Source organism: Glycine max, chromosome 4, assembly GCF_000004515.6.
Source record: "Glycine max cultivar Williams 82 chromosome 4, Glycine_max_v4.0, whole genome shotgun sequence".
In the NCBI taxonomy this organism is placed as follows: domain Eukaryota; kingdom Viridiplantae; phylum Streptophyta; class Magnoliopsida; order Fabales; family Fabaceae; genus Glycine; species Glycine max.
The window spans coordinates 47,507,764-47,523,181 of NC_016091.4; the positions used below are offsets into that span (position 1 = coordinate 47,507,764).

At 34.8% G+C, this 15,418-nt stretch overlaps 3 protein-coding genes across 5 annotated transcripts; 2 read left to right on the top strand and 1 right to left on the bottom strand.

Moving 5' to 3' along the window:
- Positions 1-738: 738 nt before the first annotated feature.
- Positions 739-6,075, top strand: LOC100786867 (uncharacterized). Its single transcript, XM_026128287.2, has 8 exons — positions 739-1,187; positions 1,283-2,032; positions 2,118-2,723; positions 4,047-4,231; positions 4,682-4,920; positions 5,030-5,229; positions 5,561-5,686; positions 5,787-6,075. Exons 2-8 carry the CDS (start codon positions 1,877-1,879, stop codon positions 5,883-5,885), a joined length of 1,611 nt encoding a protein of 536 aa, XP_025984072.1. The 5' UTR covers positions 739-1,187; positions 1,283-1,876; the 3' UTR covers positions 5,886-6,075.
- Positions 6,076-7,330: 1,255 nt separating this feature from the next.
- LOC100787409 (serine/threonine-protein kinase ATG1t) lies at positions 7,331-10,164 on the bottom strand. 3 transcript variants are annotated; one of them, XM_003523191.5, is made up of 8 exons: positions 9,573-10,162; positions 9,246-9,363; positions 9,107-9,165; positions 8,190-8,440; positions 8,011-8,104; positions 7,864-7,944; positions 7,672-7,783; positions 7,331-7,578 (listed from the first exon to the last, which is right to left on the bottom strand). In XM_003523191.5, the coding sequence occupies exons 1-8, from the start codon at positions 9,897-9,899 to the stop codon at positions 7,511-7,513; spliced, it is 1,110 nt and encodes a 369-aa protein (XP_003523239.1). In that variant the 5' UTR covers positions 9,900-10,162; the 3' UTR covers positions 7,331-7,510. The 3 variants fall into 3 exon arrangements, 2 of the variants coding, with proteins under 2 accessions (XP_003523239.1, XP_006578802.1); XM_006578739.4 differs by having other exon boundaries at positions 8,190-8,254; positions 9,573-10,160; XR_414081.4 differs by lacking the exon at positions 7,331-7,578 and having other exon boundaries at positions 7,722-7,783; positions 8,011-8,072; positions 9,573-10,164.
- Positions 10,165-14,390: 4,226 nt separating this feature from the next.
- LOC100787934 (RING-H2 finger protein ATL78-like) lies at positions 14,391-15,418 on the top strand. Its single transcript, NM_001317679.2, has one exon. The coding sequence runs from the start codon at positions 14,441-14,443 to the stop codon at positions 15,158-15,160; it is 720 nt and encodes a 239-aa protein (NP_001304608.2). The 5' UTR covers positions 14,391-14,440; the 3' UTR covers positions 15,161-15,418.

Below are 15,418 nucleotides of genomic sequence, written 5' to 3' on the forward strand. Positions count from 1 at the left end.
TTTGTAAAGCCAGTGTTGAAACTACACATCTTTTCTTTGATTGTTGTTTTGCGCAATCTTTTTGGAGCTGGTTTGAGGGTATTATCCAGCAAAGCATTGATATTTCTTCTATGCTATAAGTTTTGCAATGAAACCAAGAGAAGAAAGAGATGTAAAAATATGATTCGTTTAGATGGTAAAAACTAAAACAAACGCACTTCATGTTTTATTTCTTTTCCGCTTTGGCAGTGTTTTCTACTGTAACAAACGAAGTGTAAGCGTTCTTTTGATTGTGCAGAAGATAAGGGGGGAAGGGTGGAAGAGCATGGAATTGAAATGTATGCACAATTTGGTAACACCGAGAGACGAAGAAATGCATATAAATATGATATTGTTCATTTCATCCCTACAATGAGTGGATTTGCGTGAAAAGGCACTAGCGGTCCTCTTGCGTGCCTTTTTCCCAACATTTTGTACTTTTTTTTCAATAAAAGCACATACTTTGGCAGATGGTAATACTTTTTATTTAATATTAAATCTTTTTTCTTACCTACCGATTAATTATAATTTAAATATTTCTTTTCTATCTATTTTTCTTTAACCAAATCACTTTTTTTTTACTTATTTATCTCTTTTTTTTCTCACCTATTCTCTTTCATTCCCTCATTTTCTCTCCTCATACCCAAACCAACCCTAAAGTAGACAAAAGAAAGAAAGGGTAGACAAAGTCACAGAAATCCATCAGAGTTCTTAGCTTTTTTTTTTTTTTTAGAGGAGTTCTTCTTAGCTAAGGGAGCGGAAGAGGGATAAATGGGCATTGCTTGAGTGAACCACTTGATAGATGATTTATTATGAACCATTAATAGTTGTCTTTAGATTGATCTGATATTCGTAGTATTACAGTGCACCATCTGCATAATAGTACTATCTGTTTTTTTCATTGCAGTTGCTATCATGTTGGCAGCCACTGTTCGTTGCCACAAAAGATGATTTTTGACAGCAACTTTTCATTTATTTTAATCTTTTTCTTGCATTCCAAAACCAAAAATAGTTCCGACACAACCGCCTTTGACCACCACATTGAGATCACCATCGTTGAACAAATCCAACAATAATGTTTTCTCCAACAGAAGTCCCTTGAACCTCGCCGCACACAACCACTTGCTCCGCGCACTCAACCACCACTCAACAGAACACATTGACATCAAGTAAGCAACACAAATGCAAAGTTCCACCAATGAAAATAAATACACAAGCAAATAAACAAAAATTCCATTATTAACAAGAACTGAAATGAATGCAGATTGGGCGTCATGCATCTCAGCTCCGACGAACTCGACAACGTCATAGATCTGGGCTCTGATGAACTCGACGACGTCATGGATCGGGTGCAGATCTGGAATGGAACGCCGGAGAGGAAGGAGGAGATCACAACAACTGGGGGAACAAATATAGGGAGGGATGGGAAGAAGAGAAAGAATGAAAGAAAAAAAATGAAACACTGCTGTCGGAAATCACCTCCGACGGCAGCTTGCGGCAAATGACAGAGCAGACCGAGAATAAGCTTGAATCTGGTGGAAGAGTTGTAGGATAAGAGAAATAAAGTTAGATGAATTTAATGATAAATAATAGTGATCCATAAATTGACCTATAAAAATCAAGGCAAAAAGTGAAAACCGCAAAGTACACACAAGTAAAAGGAATAAATTAATAATCCAACTAATTAAAAATTATCAACACTAATGGTGACCTTTCGTTGTATCCAACGGTCCCCAAACACGCTATTTAAATCGAGAGATCAAGATTTCGGATTAATTTAACAAGAAACTACCAGAAGAAGCTCCAGAACATTGGAGAAAACTACATCCGATTTTCGCGAAGCAACGCAACGACGGCGATGGGAGCGTCCACTTCGGCGGAGCCGAGAGTGTCGGCGGAGCAGAAAGAGGCGGAGGCCGTCACAGCCTCCACCGGAGCTCTCCCCCTGCTTCAGAAAGCCTTCTCCAAGCTCGCTAATCCCGAGACCAACGCCGTTCCCTTAGAAAATCTCCAGGTACTACTCGAAAATCTAAAAAACTTTCTCATTTTCAATAATCTTTATATTGATGACGTGCAAGCTCGCTGTTTTCACTTTTCAGCAATGCTTCAGTTTCGGTCGCGAAGGTCGAAGTTATTCCGGAAGCAACGTGCCAGATTCGTTTCCGGTGTTGTTAGATCACTTAGCCTCATCCCTAGTTGATCAATTTTTCGTGCCTGACAAAGAGGGAATAATTTGGGTTGAATTCGTGAGGGGTTACAACAAGTGCTGTGCTAGGGTGTCCGCGTCGGTTTCTTTGAATATGCTCATGAGAGTGTTCGCTGCTATTTCACAAAGTGCGAACGTGCCTTTGCATTTGGAGTTTGAATCAGGGGATGATGATTGCAAGGTAAACGGGCACGTTCTTCCTAGCAACGTGTTTCTGCTTCTCGCCCTGTGTTGGGTTATGTCGTGGGGTGGTTCTAGAAAGTTGAAAGGGGAAGGGAATTTGAGCTTACCTGATCTGAATCATTTGGTGTTGTCGGTGATCGCATCGTGTGGTGAGGTTGAGGGTGGTTTGAATGTGTGGGACTGTGATATCTCGAGCTTGGAGGTTCAGCTTCCTGCAGGGAAGTTTGTGACGTGGGTTATGAGCACCGTGCCATGCCTCCCGGATTGCTTGAGGCAGTATTTTCATGCTAGATTGCTAATAGCAGCATCTGATGGGGTAATTTGTGTGTTTATGATCAATGGATTCAGTGATCATCGTGGTTTTGTGTTTTCTAATAGTTTGCTGATTTCTTTACTCTATATGAGACATGATTAGTATCTGCTGTTCTTGGTTGATTACATTCTTAGTTGAAATGTGATTTATATAACTATGCTCAGTTGCTTGTGATTTAATTTTGCCTGTCGAATGTTTTGTTTCTTCTGCCTTGACCTTCATGCTGAAATTGTCGTGATCTGAAACTACTTTCAAATGTGTTTTCCTAACATTCAACATTCACCCTGTAATCTATGATTGAGTCTTTTTCCCTTTATGATTGAAACGTGAAGGTTGCTTCATCTTACGAACAAAAAGCTCTCAAGAAATTGTTTGCTATCTTCTATAGCCCATCAGCATGGCATACTAAAATTGACCTATGATCATTGCTTTACCATTCCTTTGGGTGTTAAGTGACCTTTTCAAGCCTCTGCTGGATTTCCTTATTGAGATTGTTGTTATTTGGTAGTAGGGAATGATAATTGATTTGAAGTCCTGTCAACCTTAAACTTTATGCTTTCTTATTTATGCTCACCATTATAGGAAATCAATTCCCCAATTCTACCTTTTGGTGTCCATGTTTGAATTTTTTTTAGAATCCAAATATTTTGCTTTACTGTAGTTGAAAACAGAGGTGAAAAATGTCATTTTGAACCAACCAGAAAGGCTATACAATTCCTACTTTTAAGGAATATTTCAAATTCTTTTACACTTATTGGGTTTTTAAGTCATTTTTCCTTCAGTTTTTTTCCCCTTTAAAAATAGACTTGCAACCACCATGATGTCATTGAATAATTTAACAAAATTAAGCATTTTTTCTTATAACTGCACTGCTGGTATCTCTTCTGGTATAGCAAATATTCCACATAACACTTGAAGTAATTATGTCCCTTTCTAACTGATTTGCCATTTATGTTTTGTAAGCTCAGTTCAGTTATTAGTTCATTAGTTATTAATACATTGGCATGAAGAATTATAATGACATTATTTTACCTTCTTTCTGCTGAAAATTCTTAGGGTTACAGTCTCTAGTACACTTTATTATTCATTTATCATTTGCTGAGAAGAGCAATGTACTCATAAATTATTTTGCATTTTTTTATTGTTATTATTAGATTCTTGTGTCATTGCCATTTTTTTAATTCACTAATAAACTATATTTGTTTGTATATTATCAACTAAAACAGCGTAGCAGTATTTTCTTATCTTTAGTTATTATAGGAGAAAAATATGTTGACATGGTGTTTAGGTGCTGTAAGATCAAATAATTCCTTGACTGAATGGCAGGTTGAATTGGCATCCTCTAATTCCTCCTCTGTTGGAGATATTTCATCACCTGCTGCATATGATTATATTTTGACCCAAGGAAGGGCATGGGCAATTTCTATCACACAGAAAAGTACAAGAAATGAAGAGATTTCTAGAGCATTTATAAGCAATGGAGGTGGAATGGATAATAACCTTCTTTATCGGTTTGCATCTCTGACCCTCAAGCATAGCTTCATCATGTTATTGTGCTTTAAATAGTCTTGGACACTTGTCAATTTTCTTTTTTTTTTGTTAAAATGAGGCAAAAGGTATCATTGTCGTCTATTCTGATATTTTCCTAATTTTTTGTCTATTGACATGAGTAGATATGTTGCTTGAACCGCAACATTCATAACTTTGTTTATGTGTTTGCATGTCTGACCCCTCAATCATAACTTCATCACACAATTGTGCTTTAACAGTCTTGGACACTGGTCAATTTTCTTTTCAATTTTTTGTTGTTAAAATTAGGGGTTAGGTATGCTTTCATATTTATTTTTATTTTTTGGCATAGAGTAGATATGTTGCTTGAACTGCAACATTCATAATTTTGTTTAGACTTACCTGTTGGAAAAGGAAATGCTAATGGACATTGAATGTCTACTGCATTATAGTTCATCCACTCATGGAAGAGGCCTTGGCAGATTTTGGTCTCATGTTGAAGGTTACAAAGGTCCTTTGTTAATTTTGATAGCTGCAAGTTCAGGAGATGCTCACGAGGGAAATTCCATTGATAGGAAATGGGTTATAGGTGCCTTAACAGATCAAGGTCTTGAAAATAAAGATATCTTCTATGGAAACTCTGGATGTTTATATTCTATTGACCCAGTGTTTCATGTGTTTCCACCAACTGGTAGGTAGTAGAGGTGACAATGTTCCTTTTCCTGTTCTCTCTCTTCTTGTGGGGCTGAGATTGGATTTTGTGAAACCCTGAAATCAATCATGTATGTTACTATTGACAGGTAAGGAAAAGAATTTTGTTTATAGCCACTTGCATCCTACTGGTAAAGTATACCAACCGCATCCAAAGCCGGTTGGAGTTGCATTTGGAGGAACTCCAGGAAATGAGAGAATATTTATTGATGAAGATTTTGCAAAAGTGACTGTTCGCCATCATGCTATTGACAAAACTTACCGGAGTGGATCTCTCTTTCCAGATCAGGTATAAACCTATTGCTGAAAATACTCAGTGAATATTGAACTTGTAACCCTGAACTGATTAGTGCATGCATAAAAAATTGCTGATCCTGTAGGTTCTCTGATGGAAACCTTTTTAAATCATTATAAAAGTCTGTAATTTTCCAGAGAACTCTTCCATGCTGGGTGTGATATTTCCTGTCATTATTTCAAGATAATGCATTCAATATTTGGCTGATGTTAAAAACATTAGAAACAGAGAGTTTTGTTTAGAAGTATCATGGCCATAGACCAATAACATACTACATACTGCACTTGTCTCCATTTTTCTGAGCTGTTGTTGGCTTATGTTTCAGGGTTTCCTTCCTGTCGAGGGTCTGATTTCTGAAGTTGAAGTTTGGGGACTTGGTGGGAAAGTAGCAAAGGAAGTGCAGAACTCTTACAAGAAGAGAGAAGAGCTTTTCACTGAGCAAAGAAGAAAAGTACCCTACCTTGTCCTGTTCTCCGATTAGTCATTACAAATATTAACTTTTGATAAATCAAAGAACAGCAATAACATTTTTTTGTCATTCTATTGTTTAGGTTGACTTGAAGACATTTGCGAGTTGGGAGGATTCACCTGAGAAAATGATGATGGACATGATGTCTGATCCAAATGCTGTACGAAAGGAAGACCGCTGAGTTGGATCATCTCTAGTGTTGCATTGCTTAGTGCAATACTTAACAGGCATAAGCGTGGAATATATTTCATGCTTTATATTATGTTTTGTCATTACTTTTCAGGCTCGTGATCCTTAAGTAGCCGTACATACTACAAAAAATGTATATATTAACAAATATATCGCTTAATGCACTATACGGGGTTTGTGTATGTTTGCTGTAAAAAATTGTCCTCAAATGTGATCAAGGCATCGCATTAGGAATGGCATCCCTCTTTCTCATCGTTCCACACCATTATGTGCATTCATTATAAGAGAAACAAGAAACATGTCAACCAGAAATCATCGAGCGAGATAGCAGCCTTGTGTTCAGTGCAGTATATTAATAAGTGGAAAGCTTAGGTGTACCGTCATTGTTATTCACCTCACCATTCGTGCTGGTGTATTACCTTCACTTAAAACAACGTACTCGTCTACACGTTATATATGATTTACATGTTTGCGTGCAACAATTTTTCATTTTATTAGTATCGGCATGTTTTTGTCCATATATATAAATCTGAGGCAGCAGATGAGGATGACATATTGACATTGCGTTTGCGTGACAAAGACTTAAACCATTTTTTAATATCCTCTTGAATCATTGGTTTAATGGCTGGCAAAGACACCAACAACGTGTATTAGGAGCGTCGGCACACAAACGAAGTTTGACAAATAATTGGGTTCCTTAACATCTTGTTTATTTACGTAGAAATAAGATACAGTGAATTAGAGAGAATAACATAAGATTTTTCTTTTCTTTTTATTAATCAAATGAAAGGGAAGAGAGGAATCCTTTGTAGGTCTTGCATGGAAATGTCTTCCATCCTTCGCAATTCGCATGGAATTGGTTCCGTCTTTAGGCTAAAATAATTTTTATTTTATTTTTTTGAAAAATATTAAAAAATTAATTTTTAATTGATATATAAATCATGTAATTCTTTTCCACATCTCCTATTTATTTTCATCTAAACAATACATTTTTACATCCTATTTGTCTTTTATTTTTTATCTGTTATTTTTTTTGTTTTCTCTCTATTTCAGGCTTAATCCAAACAAAGGTTAAAAACATCATGTTAAGAGTTTAATTTCACAACCTGACCTAACATGGGGAATATATGGTTTAAAAAACAGTAACAATAGAGGGTGTTTGCCTTGACATCTTATACGTGCATTAAAATTAAAAACCATGTAAAGAAAGATCAAAATATGGGGAAGCAACAAATGATAGCCTCTCTCATACCGTCATCCGTGGATCAAGTTGGATGTGATGAGTTATCAATCACACCCTAAAATAGAGGGTGGGATCTGAGGTCTGAACACAACTTCTCTCACATTTAAGATCACTAAGTCATTTGAAAAGGCGGTTACTAGTGGAACTGGAATTAAAAAAAATAAATTCCAAAGCTGCTGAATTTGCAGGCAGTGTCAAGAAAGAACTCATAGATTATATCCCCATAAGTAACGCACTTATCCAATGTTCAGAAAGGAGAGAAATCAAAGATGGGAAAGAAACGGAAATGGCATTAACTTTTACAGATGAATTTGATAGTTTTGAAGATAACTACCATGGAAAGATCGTGAACACTTCAAATCCTGGTATAGTTATCATGTTCCCATCAGTTTTCTTTGTAGAAAGCTATGCCAATAAAATTCATCAAAGGAGAGGCGCTCCACTGTGATAGGGTGCAAAAACTTTATAAATAATTAGATTTCCACATGAAATTGAGCAGATATGTTAAAAATGTAAAATAGAAAATGTGCAAAACCTGGATTTAAGCGTAGTAGCCTTGAACAAATATCAAGACAGTCAGGATCCAATCCTGAAAGAATCAGTTGAGAAAATGGAAGACAGGTGCAGGATCTGATGTTTCTCAACACCTGAAATCAGCATTTTTCATTAGCATTGATCACAGACAGACATTTTTTTTAATATTAGCAGTTCAAAGTTATGGTGCTACCTGAACATTATTTCTGCCATTAAAAGGTGGGTAGCCATTTAGAAGCTCAAAAAGAATGGCCCCAACACTCCACATGTCTGCCTATATTAATTAAGTAAATTTCAGTAAAACCAGTTGATTAATGTAGAAAGTAAGAAGAGTTGATACCTTGTCATCATATCTCTGGAACTGAAGAACTTCTGGAGCCATATATAATGGAGAACCGCAAACTGTCTCAGCATATTCACCAGGACATACAGTCCTTCACATAGTCAGAGTAATAAATGAAAAACGAAATAAATAAATTGTCTTCCTCTCAATATTCATTCCCCTAAACCAACAACTACCTTGAGAGACCAAAATCAGCTATCTTTAGCACTGCTTCAACCCCGTGGCTTGATAGCAAAATGTTCTGATTCAACAACAATAGCACCAAAGCAAACAAGATTTTGCTACTTGTCTCAATTCTCAAAATGATAGTTACTACTAATAGATTTTCAATAAGAGAAGAGAAAGGTTTCTCATGCAACTTGGGCAAGCCGTTATGGGAAATGGGCTGCAATTTTCCCTTTTTCTTGTTTGCCCTTAATGGACTTACCTGAAATCATTTTGAGTTTTGACGCCAGTTTAAAGTAGAATATTTACAACAGTGCTTTTTAGCAAAATCTCTTGTATGAAATTTGTTACAAATGCCTCACAACCAACCATGGTCGTATAGGAAAAATAGTAGAATCTAAAAAGTAAATGGGTAACTAACAAACACAACAACTTATTTTACTTCTAACTATCTGTAAGTTGTTTCATAGAAACGCATTCCTAGCAATTAGCATTTTTCAAAGATTTAAGAGGCAAGGTAGTCTTTAGTTCTGAACTACTCCTAAGTTTGCATTGCTGCTACTTGCAGAATAACAAAAATAAAGGGCCTGCTCAACAGAAAAATACAAAATTTAAATCTAAAGTTACCTTAACTTACAAATTCAAAACTCTAAGCAAAAGCACACGAGCTAAATTTTTAACTTAACTTGAGTTTCCTTGTCTTCTTTTATTCTAGTGAGAGACTAGACAGGAACTAATAGGACTCAGTATTTAGTATTTACCCAGAGATGAAATTAATTACTTTGAAACAATGCTCTTCAGTCTTCAATAAATGCCACTGTATGAGGCAATTTGCATTAAAGCGGTGACATAAACTAGTGAAGCTTTCCATTTTCAAAAGTTTACTGAACTCAATTCTATGTCCGGAAAACATATATAATATTCCTACCTCTGGTTTCAAGTCTCTGTGAATAATGTCATGCGAGTGTAATACTTTTAGACCAGACCCTGCATCACACAATTCAGTTTACACTAATTGCCATCAAAAGTAGTATTACAACACAACAGAAAAAACAAATAAAAGTTACCAAGCTGCTGCATGAATTTTCTGGCTATTTGTTGCTGAACTCTCCCATGATTCTGAATATAAGAAGCAAGATTCCCTCCAGCACAAAACTCCAGGACCAGGTACACACATCCATCATCCTAACCACAAAACAAAAACAACTAACGTGTAACTATACAAGGTGGAAATCAACCCCCCAACCCCAAAGAAACAAAGTTATAATTTTTCAAACACATTCCATTTCAAGATCAAAATTAACAAAGAGGGTGGGAAAAATAAAACGGAAAACCATCTACCATGGCAATGAAAATGGGAAATAAGCGAAATGAAAGGAAAAAGAGGAGAGAACCTGGAAGAAGTGAAGAAGGCGAATAATATTGGGGTGGTTAACGGAGGACAAGAAATTGATCTCGCAATCCAAACATGCCTTGAGGCGAGGGTTGAGTTTGGAGAGGAAGACCTGCTTCACCGCCACGTCAACGCCGGTTGGTGGTCTCTGCTCCGCTCTCCACACGGCGGAGAATGAACCCTCTCCGATTTTGGATTTCAAAAGGTAACAGTGATTTCTCACTCCCACCACCCTCCTCGGCAATTTGCCTTCGCATTCCATTCCGTTGAGTCCAACATATTTCACTGTGAATTTGTGACCCTCGTTGTTTTCTTCTCTATTCGCCATTTCTAAAAAAAAAATAGCTGGTTTTGTCTCGGTCTAATGTTTTTATAGCTTCCATGTTGTGCTGTCCGTCTCTTTGAAATACATGTGGTCGTCACAATTCAACCACTAGGATCGCAAGTAGAACTCGACCAATTAGCAGAAGATAAAAATTGTTCGTGGGACATGAATGACTTTCATATTTTGCATCGGTTATACATTCCACCGATGAAAAAAGTGATTGATGTATTGATTTTAATTATAATTGATGTACATTGTACACCTTCTATGCATTCACAAAGACTCTAACTCTAATTTTTATATCTCACAAGGATCTGAAAATTATTCAACATAATGTAAAATAATAAAATTTAACAATCAACAAAATTATATTTTCAATCAATCTCACATTTTAATCTGATAAAAAAGAAAGTAAAATGAGATAATAATTTTAATCTACTCATAGAATTAACATAAGATAATATACAAAAAAATTACTACATAACTATATAAAGTTTATTTTTAAATTTTTTTACATCCCTTCTAGTTTTAGCTTTGGATAGTCACACATTTATTTTTATTGATTTTGATTCTTATAAGCGTTATTTTGTCATTATTTAATAATGATATATGTATTTAACTATGTCACGTTGATAATTACTTCTAAGTTGTATATAATATGATGTGTTTTAATGTTTTTTTGTTTGTGTGCGTTGATATGTTTTAATGTATATTACAACATTAATAAATAATAAGATTAATTTTTAAAATTTTACATTTTACGAAATGAAAATCAATAAAAAGAGTTTAAGTAACAAAATTGAATTTAATTATATTTAAAAAAACAAAAAATATATTTTATCATGTAAACATCCTGATCCTAATAGATGACAAAGCACGTGCATCACATTGATTAATTATTTTGGTACCACAAAATCAACTGAAAATAAATAATTTAATCACTCTTCAATCCTCATCTCATAATAAAAGTATTTAAATGGATATTGTTTTGCTGTTGAAGTGACATCTCCTCCTCTCGGCCTTATCTTATTCTGACCCTGGCCTGGACGTGGGCCCACAACAACAATGATGGTAGTGAGATCCAACTCCCAAAGATATGCATCCAGGTAATGCTACTTCGACTATGCTCCTATGATCCGATAGAAAAGCTCGTTATTCAACTTTTGTTGGTCTAGTTAGAATTACAAAGTTTATTTTTCTTTATTGCGTTTCTTTTATTAAATAATAGGAGAATAATCTTATTAAATGACAATTCATAATTAACAGATGGTGTAATTTTTCTTATATATTTGGTGTATTTTTTGAACAACTCAAAATTCAAACCTAGTATGTGTAATTACATTGAATAACAAATACTCGGAGAACAAGTTATAATAATCCTGCAATCAAAATAGTTTCTCCTTTCTTGTTAGTTTTTGAATTATATTTTTTTTTATATTTAAGGATCATATTTTCTAATATCGTTAAAAATATTAAATTGACCCCAAGTGTTAGTCTATTAGGCACACATATGATATTGTCATGTTAAGGGGATGGATCTTCTCTAATGTCTTTGTTCTTCCTCCGCCCATTAGCCTTGTATTTTAGTCTTTTGGTATACCTATTAAGGAAATGTCACCATAATGACTCTTAAAATCAAGTTGTGTAAAACATGTATGATTAAACACGGTTAGAAATGTTGAGTTACTCCACACAACTTGATTTTAGAGGGGTTAATGTGTAACATTTCTTCAATTGATAGATAAGAGTATTATTTTTTGGAAGGCGATAGATAAGAGTATTAACGCACAACTAATGGATAGGGGAACAATAAAAATATAAAAAAAGGAAAAATCAATTATTATTTAATCAAAATTTCATCTAATAAAGTAATAAGTATCCAAAGTCCATTACCCGTTAATCACAATATATGTGCTTGAGTATCATCTAATCAATCATAATATTAATCTTTTTTTTTTAAATAAAAAAATGAAAATTGATTGTCATCTACAGAAATTTCAAGCTTAATGGTAAAAAATGTCCTCTAGATTATTTTCATTTCACTAAATTTATGTTTTTATTTTTTAATTTACTATCGAAATTTCCATATTTTTTAAAATTCATTATCTGAGTTTTCAAAGGAAAAATTGAAATTTAATTATCACGTGTTCATATATAATTGATCATTTAAGATGTATTTATATATTTAGAAAATATTATTATTGATAACTAAAAGAATTTATTATTTACAATATTTTCAATTTATTCTCACCAGGAAGTAACTAATAATTCTCTACAAACAATTATCCCAATCACAAATTGTAAACTTCATCTATGCAAAATTCTTAATTTTCACATTATCAAAAATTCTTAATTCCCAAAACAGAAACACAAATTTAAATTGAGCAAAGAGAACATGAGATACGTAAAATAAGTTAACGATTAACGTTTAATTTTTCCACTCATGACTCATATTGTGAAATTTTAAAAATAGGATGAATCTGATTGAGAATTAAAAAAAAATAAGGGAATTAGTTTAGTAAAATGAAAAAATAGTAAAACTCTTTTTGCAATTAATTAAAAATTTATAGGAAAATTCTAATTAACAATATTAGCTAACTTTGTTCCATGTTATTTATATTTTTTATTATCTAAGTATAAATATAAAACAAAGTTAAAGAATCAGAATTAAATTGTAATTAAGACTGAAACAATTGTTTTTAATTCATAAAAAAATTCTGCAAACATTATCAAGTGACTAACTTCCGTACAATTAATGACTAGAGAATCTAGAGTCGTATTTTAATCCAAAACAAAGCTAACCAAAAGATAAAATAAGAAAAAAGGAGGAAGAAAGTAGCAGTCCCCATGACTTGTCTCCGCGTATCTTTCTTCATGAATTTTATAATGGAAAATCCTATCCCTGAACGCAATTACTTTCCGCCTTTAATACATGGTTTTTAAGCCCAAAAAAAAGTATAGTTAGAGACAAACAAAATCAGATTGAGATTAAATTTGGCCAATTAATTAATCAATTTTTATCGTTAAGGATGTTGCTTTAATTTGGAACCACAACAAGGGAAGTCCAAGAGATTGTGATTCAACCACACTTGCACACCATGTAAAGATTGTAAAACAGTTTCTTGTGCCAACGGAAAAACATACGGGACCATTTCGGATATAAATTTCTTATGATCTGATAGATAGAGATAGATCACTAACAGATTGCAAGCATATCACTCATTATGTGCAAATACAAAAGATGATACGTACACAGATTGAACTTACTACTTAGACTATGTTATTTGAATTTTTATACACGAGTAGGCCTATCAAGCTTTTACCAGATATCTGGTTTGAGATTTTCGTGTATGTTCCCTATTATTCTTAACTAGGAGTATGCTGACAGCTAATGAACCACTAACAAGTGATCCATTGTGATTCTAAATGTTGGAAAATAGCATTCTTGTACAGCAGAAAATGTAGATGCCACATGCCACGTCTAGAATGGAATGTACAAAATAAGATAGAATTATTTCCATCATTTTGATCAAAGTTGATGGGATCAAATAACAAATTTAAAACAAAGAAGTTCTTTTTGTACATCCTTGTCTTTCATCTTGCAAGATTAGAATTGTTACGCAGGATGATGCTTAAGATTAGAATTTAGAGCCTCCATTTGTGGTATTTCAAGAGTACCCTCTAGGTTGTTGCACTTGAGCTAGGCTCAACCAAAAGGAAGGTGGAAAAAAAACAGAAGATCTTTCACATGAACTCTTTCCTGTGGGCAAGTACAGATAAAACCAATTGGCTAATCCTTTTTATTATGGGGCCCAAAAGATGGGACATAAATGAACATTTGTAGCTCATCCTTTTAGTTGGGACCCAAAGGATGGGACATAAATGAACCTTGGAATCGAAAGCATATATATTTTTTCAATTTTGAACTCATCTCCAGGAAGCTTCCTAATTCCTTCATGTGCTCGTGGGTCCCTTGGGGAACAGCATTATATTGTTTATGAAGCACATAAAAAGAAAGCCTCATCGTGGGATTATCTTAAAGATATATTCATGCTTAAATTTAATAAGATGAACTATCCTTAGTTAATGGGAAAAAATTCAGAAAAACCTCCTTCCTCGTATGTGTAACATGCAACTAACCTGCCACGTGGCAAACCATGCTGCTTGTAAGGTGGGATGATTGAAATTGAATGGGCTCATCTTGATTGGGAAAGCCAATAATAATTCACAAAGGGTTTGTAATTGTAGTGAGTGGAGGATCCTTGTGCTAAGACATCTATTTACAACTACAAGAGGCAACAACTAATTAAAGACAAAGATAAAAACCTTCAACCTGACCACAACCCTTAGGAATATTCTAATTACCAAGCAGCCACTCTCCAAATAATAATAATAATAGTTTCACATTCCAATCAAAGGGAGACACCAAAATCTAACCATGTGAACAACTTGCCTATATATAATCCCCTCCGAAAACCAACCCCAAGAAGCTCTAATAACACTTGTATTATTCATTAACACCACACACCTCAAACTAAAAAAAAATGTATTCTGCTGCTTCCACTTCCTTTACTTCACCACTTCTCCATGACCTTGAGAACTTCCACTACTCAAGAAGGTTACTCCTTCACTCCCCATATCTTAACCAATCAGAAAAGCCCCCAACAAGCAGCCATGATTCAACAGAAACATACCTTGGAGATGGCAATTTCGATGCAAATGTTGTCATGGTACTCTCAGTCCTACTATGTGCTCTCATATGCTCACTGGGGCTAAACTCCATCATAAGGTGTGCACTAAGGTGTTCAAATTTTGTTGTGAGTGACTCAGTGGCAACCAACAACAATAACCCTCCAGCAGCAGCAAGAGTGGCCAACACAGGAGTGAAGAAGAAAGCTCTCAAGACTTTCCCCACGGTGAGTTACTCAGCTGAGCTAAACTTGCCAAGTTTGGACTCAGAGTGTGTGATATGCTTATCAGAGTTCACAAGTGGTGACAAAGTGCGCATTTTGCCAAAGTGCAACCACCGGTTCCATGTACGCTGCATTGACAAATGGCTAAGTTCACACTCGTCATGCCCCAAATGCAGACAGTGCCTAATTGAGACTTGCCAGAAGATTGTTGGGTGCAGTACTCAACAAGCTAGCTCATCACAACAACAACAACAACAACAACATGTGTTAGCAGTGCCAGAAACCATTGTGACCATAGTAGCCCCACTTGAGCCAGAAGGTTTGGTGCGTAACTATAGGGAACTTAGCTAAATTATCTACTACTACTCATTAATTAGACCTTATCGATTAATGACATAACGGTTGAAGTGGATGAATGGAATGGAATGGACCCTAGTCAGCCATAGTTGGTTAAGACTAGTCAGCCACCCACCACTCAATCAATCATAATTAATGTAGTGGTTAATGATGAATCATGAATGTATATAGCGTGGAGTCTCTTTTTCTTGTGTTGTTTCAATTTTACCCTCCTCACTTAAATGTGCAAGACTACATCGTTTCTTCGATAAA

What these genes read in the sequence shown, in the direction of transcription:
- LOC100787934 (NM_001317679.2), top strand. Translation starts at nt 14,441, where the DNA reads ATGTATTCTGCTGCTTCCACTTCCTTTACTTCACCACTTCTCCATGAC.
- LOC100787409 (XM_003523191.5), bottom strand. Translation starts at nt 9,899, where the DNA reads ATGGCGAATAGAGAAGAAAACAACGAGGGTCACAAATTCACAGTGAAA. An exon ending in ACAGAGACTTGAAACCAGAG is followed by an intron (nt 8,441 to 9,106) that starts GTAGGAATATTA and finishes AAATGATTTCAG; the next exon opens with GTAAGTCCATTAAGGGCAAA. An exon ending in GCTACTACGCTTAAATCCAG is followed by an intron (nt 7,579 to 7,671) that starts GTTTTGCACATT and finishes ACCCTATCACAG; the next exon opens with TGGAGCGCCTCTCCTTTGAT.
- LOC100786867 (XM_026128287.2), top strand. Translation starts at nt 1,877, where the DNA reads ATGGGAGCGTCCACTTCGGCGGAGCCGAGAGTGTCGGCGGAGCAGAAA. An exon ending in TTCCCTTAGAAAATCTCCAG is followed by an intron (nt 2,033 to 2,117) that starts GTACTACTCGAA and finishes TTCACTTTTCAG; the next exon opens with CAATGCTTCAGTTTCGGTCG. An exon ending in TCATGTGTTTCCACCAACTG is followed by an intron (nt 4,921 to 5,029) that starts GTAGGTAGTAGA and finishes TACTATTGACAG; the next exon opens with GTAAGGAAAAGAATTTTGTT.